The 3,778-nt window shown below is 63.1% G+C and overlaps 1 protein-coding gene across 1 annotated transcript in view; it reads left to right on the top strand.

Annotated features, from left to right (window-relative positions):
• The window catches only part of FOXN4 (forkhead box N4), a 27,098-nt gene that overhangs the window by 14,379 nt on the left and 8,941 nt on the right, over positions 1–3,778 (top strand). The window contains exon 2 of the mRNA XM_004709537.1: positions 2,952–3,097. Within this exon, the coding sequence (XP_004709594.1) occupies positions 2,952–3,097 (146 nt within the window). The remainder of the gene's footprint in view (positions 1–2,951; positions 3,098–3,778) is intronic.

Genomic DNA, 3,778 nt, shown 5'->3' with positions numbered 1-3,778 from the left:
GTGTGTGTGTGTAGACCAGGAAGAAAGGAGGCCCGGAGAACCACCCGCGAGATCGCCGCGGTCTGACCAGGTGGTGTGGGACCAGGCGTGTGTCCTGCCCCTGCACGTGGGCTGCCGTGAGCCCGGGCTGGCCTGGTGGCGGTTAACAACGATCGTGCCCACTGTACAGAAGGAGACGGAGGTTCAGGGAGGGGACGTCCCAGGCCTGGCTGAGCCCAGAGCACTAGGTCTTGGTCAAGAGGCACCAGCTTCTCCCACCCCCAGCCAGTGCCCGCAGATGTGGTGGTGCCCCCCCTCCCTGCCACCGAGGTGATGCTGACTCACAGAGACCCTCCAGGACAGGGTAGGATGGCCCCTGTGGGATTCTGAGACTGCGACTCTTTACGGGAGCAGACAGCCTCCTCTTTCTCCCACGGAGCGGCTGGTGGTTTCGAACTGCTGACCGTGACGCTCGCTGCCCAACACGTAACTCACTAGGTTGCCAGGGCTCCTCCCAGTGGCACCCAGGAATCTAGTCTGCTTATGAATCCCCTCAGCCAGGTGCTGGGGGGGTGGGCCCCCACCTGGAGTAACCTGCTGTCTGGGACTCACCTCTCCTCCTCCCTGCTGCAGTCAGCATCAGACTGGGCAGTGGGGAGTTACGGAGCAGGAGAGGGGCTTGCATCCCCAGCCCCCAGGGCGTCCGTCAGCTGGCTGGCCATGGGGGGGCAGGGTGACTGGCCTGGCCCCAGCCCAACGTGGGCTGAGGAAGGGTGGGGGCTGGCTGGGCACTGCCCCTCCTCCCCTCCCCACCCCACCCCATGGTCTCCATGGGCCACACGGACAGATGGCATCGCCCCGGCTGGGCCAGGATGTCACTTGGCCAGATGAGTTGTGAGCGGGCTGCAGGGAGGACAGCTGGGGGAGGGGCCGGGGGTGGGCAGCAGAGACAATGGCAGAGACCCTGGGACAATGGGGGCCATGTGCCACGGGGCAACAGTCGTTAGCCGGACAATGGGCTGCGGGGGACAACAGCCGGGCCAACTGCTGCTGGTGACACTTGCCCAGCGAGTGTTCAAATTGTTCCCAGGCCCCATTTTTTCCTCTGAGGCAGCCAATCGCAGGCAGCAGGGCCGTCACCTGATGCCAGCCTGCAGGGGGTGGGGAGGCAGTGCTGCCAGGCCAGGCCTGGTGACAACCTAGCAGCAGTGGCCATGGAAACACTAATTGTGGCCTTAAAACACAAGGACAGAGCTAGCCGGTGGAGTGGGGGGTGGGGGCAGGGAGGGGAACTCACAGAGAGGTTAACTCACGACCCAGGCTGGACACCCCAACGTGTGCGCGTGCGCACACCCACACACAACACTGATATCCTTGTCAGGGCTCCTGGAGTCCAGGTCTCAGCCACCCCGCCTACAGCTGCGTGAGTCTGTTGTCCCAGCCACTGTGCCAATCCAACGCATCGAGGGCCTTGCTTTCTTACGCACGCACTCACGCACACACGCACTCACGCTTCACCCTCTCCCTAAGGCCCCAGAACACTTCATTTGCAACCTTGGAGCTTAGGTCTTGGGCCGGGCCTTCCTGACCCTCAGTAGAGAGCCCCTGGCAGGCAGGGTGGCGGATGTGGCAGTCTGGCATGGCCCCTGATGCCCTCAGGGTGCACCCTTGTAGCCACACGGACTAGCTGCCAGTGTGATGCCTGGGGGGGCTGGGAGGGGAACCCCTCGTTCGTCCTCAGACCCACTCCTCAGAGGAGTGGCCATTTCTTTCAGTGGGAAGCATTTTATTTACCTGTGGAGCTGGGCTGGGGGCTCCCCCGGAAGCTTTGGGGGTGCCAGCCCCTCCATTTACCATCCTGTATGAACCTGGGCACATGATTGGGTGCCCTGGGGTTCAGTTTCCTCACCTGTGCAAAAGGACTGTGGATAGAGCTGACCTCACCAGGCTGCTGCAGGGACTTAATACGAACCTGCCCGGGAGCCCTGAACCCTGAGCCCAAGCCAGGCAGTCGCCGGCACTCAGGACCCTGGGCAGTGCCACCATGGAATACCACCACCCCGTCGGCTTGCTCAGCTGCTCTCCCCACCCCATGTGGGCCGTGGCACCCACTCACGCCCTGGGTCTGTGGAGTTTGCCGATTCCGCCATGGCGGGAGGGTGCCCTGCCCGCTCTGCCCTGAGGGGTCCCCAGCTCAGCTCCACCACAGCCCGAGGCATCTTTGAAGGGGGACAACACTCTCAGCTGCCAGTCAGTGGCCCAGGGTCAGGGGTCTCGCCTTCCTCGTGGGAGACCCAGGTTAAACACCTGGCCGGTGCACGTCACGGGCAGCCACCACCCGCCAGCAGAGGCCTGTGTGTGACTTGGATGCCGGCCGGGTCTCAGCAGAGCATCTAGACACAGGCAGACTAGGGAGGCAGGCCTGACCATCGGCTTCCAGACCCCAGCCCGAGAAAGCCCCCACATCTATTTCCATGGGGTCACCTCGAGTCGAGGCCAGCTCAACGGCGGCTGCCACCTATGGGACCGGGTGTGTCATGTGGTCAATGCCCAGGAAAGACAGGACAGGCTGCTGGGCAGTGTCGGTTCTCAGCCCCACCAGTGCGCATCGTGGCAGGGGTGGGGCGTCATGGGTCAGCACTTCACGGATCGGTGGAAAGGGCGAGTCAGGCCCACTCAGAGGCCCCCAGCAGCCAGGCTGGGCCGCCTGCTTCTGAGACATCTCACTCCCGGCGGCTCCGTGGGGTGGCTCTTCTCTGCTGATGCACTACAAGGAGGAGGGAGAGGTGGGGGCCAGTCTGAGCATGTGCTGTCTGGCTACAGGGGTTGGAGGGGTGTCCTGGGGCCAGGTCCCCAGGGTGGCCCTGGGGAAGGGCAGGTTGGTGGGCCTGGGTGGGAGGCTGAAAGAATGATTCCAGAGCCAGCTCTCAACCCTGCCCCCATGGGCAACCCCCACCCTCACCCCTTTGCAGGCTCCTGGCCAGCGCCGGCGAGGACGACCTTCCAGGCGACCTGCAGTCTCTGTCATGGCTCACGGCTGTGGATGTGCCGCGGCTGCAGCAGATGGCAAGTAGCCGAGTGGACCTAGGCAGCCCCGGTGCACCACACCCACACCCAGGTGGGTCCCGGGGCAAGGTGGGATGGGGAACAGGCCGAGTGGGGTGGGCGAGGCCCTCACCTGCAGGACTGGCCCCTCATGACACACTCCACTTACCTGGGAGCCACCAGGCACACACGTCTCCCCTCGGACCAGGCAGGCTGCGCCTATTGCGGTGCCAATGAAAAGCACTGATGGACCCGCCCCAACCCTGGCGCGTCGTCCCTCCCTCTGCCCATCACAATGCCCACTGGTCCGTCATGGTGCAGCGTCCATCTGCCTGTCCAGTGAGTCGAGATCCATGCTTCAGGCTACAGTCTGGTCTCCTCCCTGCAAGTGCCTCAAGTCCTCCTGGCTTGCTCGCTCCCAGCAAGCAAGGGGGACTCATCTTCATGGGCACATGGCGAACAAGCTCCTCCTCAATGCCGCCACCACGTCCTCCTTCCCATAATTCTCGGATTATTTGCTCAGCACCCGCTCGAATAAGTCTGGTGAGAGGACATGGCTCAGCCACATGTCTTAGCTGAACTTAAGCCACGCCACGGTATCCCCTCGTTCTACCTAATCAAAGGACCTCTTCTTGGCTCAGGTACAGTTTCCGCAGGAGCACAATCAAGTGCCTTGGTGCACAGTAGGTACACCTGCACACACAGTAGGGGTACAACTGAGGGCACAGTAGGTACTTGTGTTAGGCCAGGTTGG

This window comes from Echinops telfairi, unplaced genomic scaffold (genome assembly GCF_000313985.2).
Source record: "Echinops telfairi isolate 266 unplaced genomic scaffold, ASM31398v2 ScPeMD7_7412;HRSCAF=8450, whole genome shotgun sequence".
NCBI lineage: Eukaryota > Metazoa > Chordata > Mammalia > Afrosoricida > Tenrecidae > Echinops > Echinops telfairi.
Note: the sequence above shows the minus strand (reverse complement) of the source record. Positions and strands in the feature narration are given on the sequence as shown.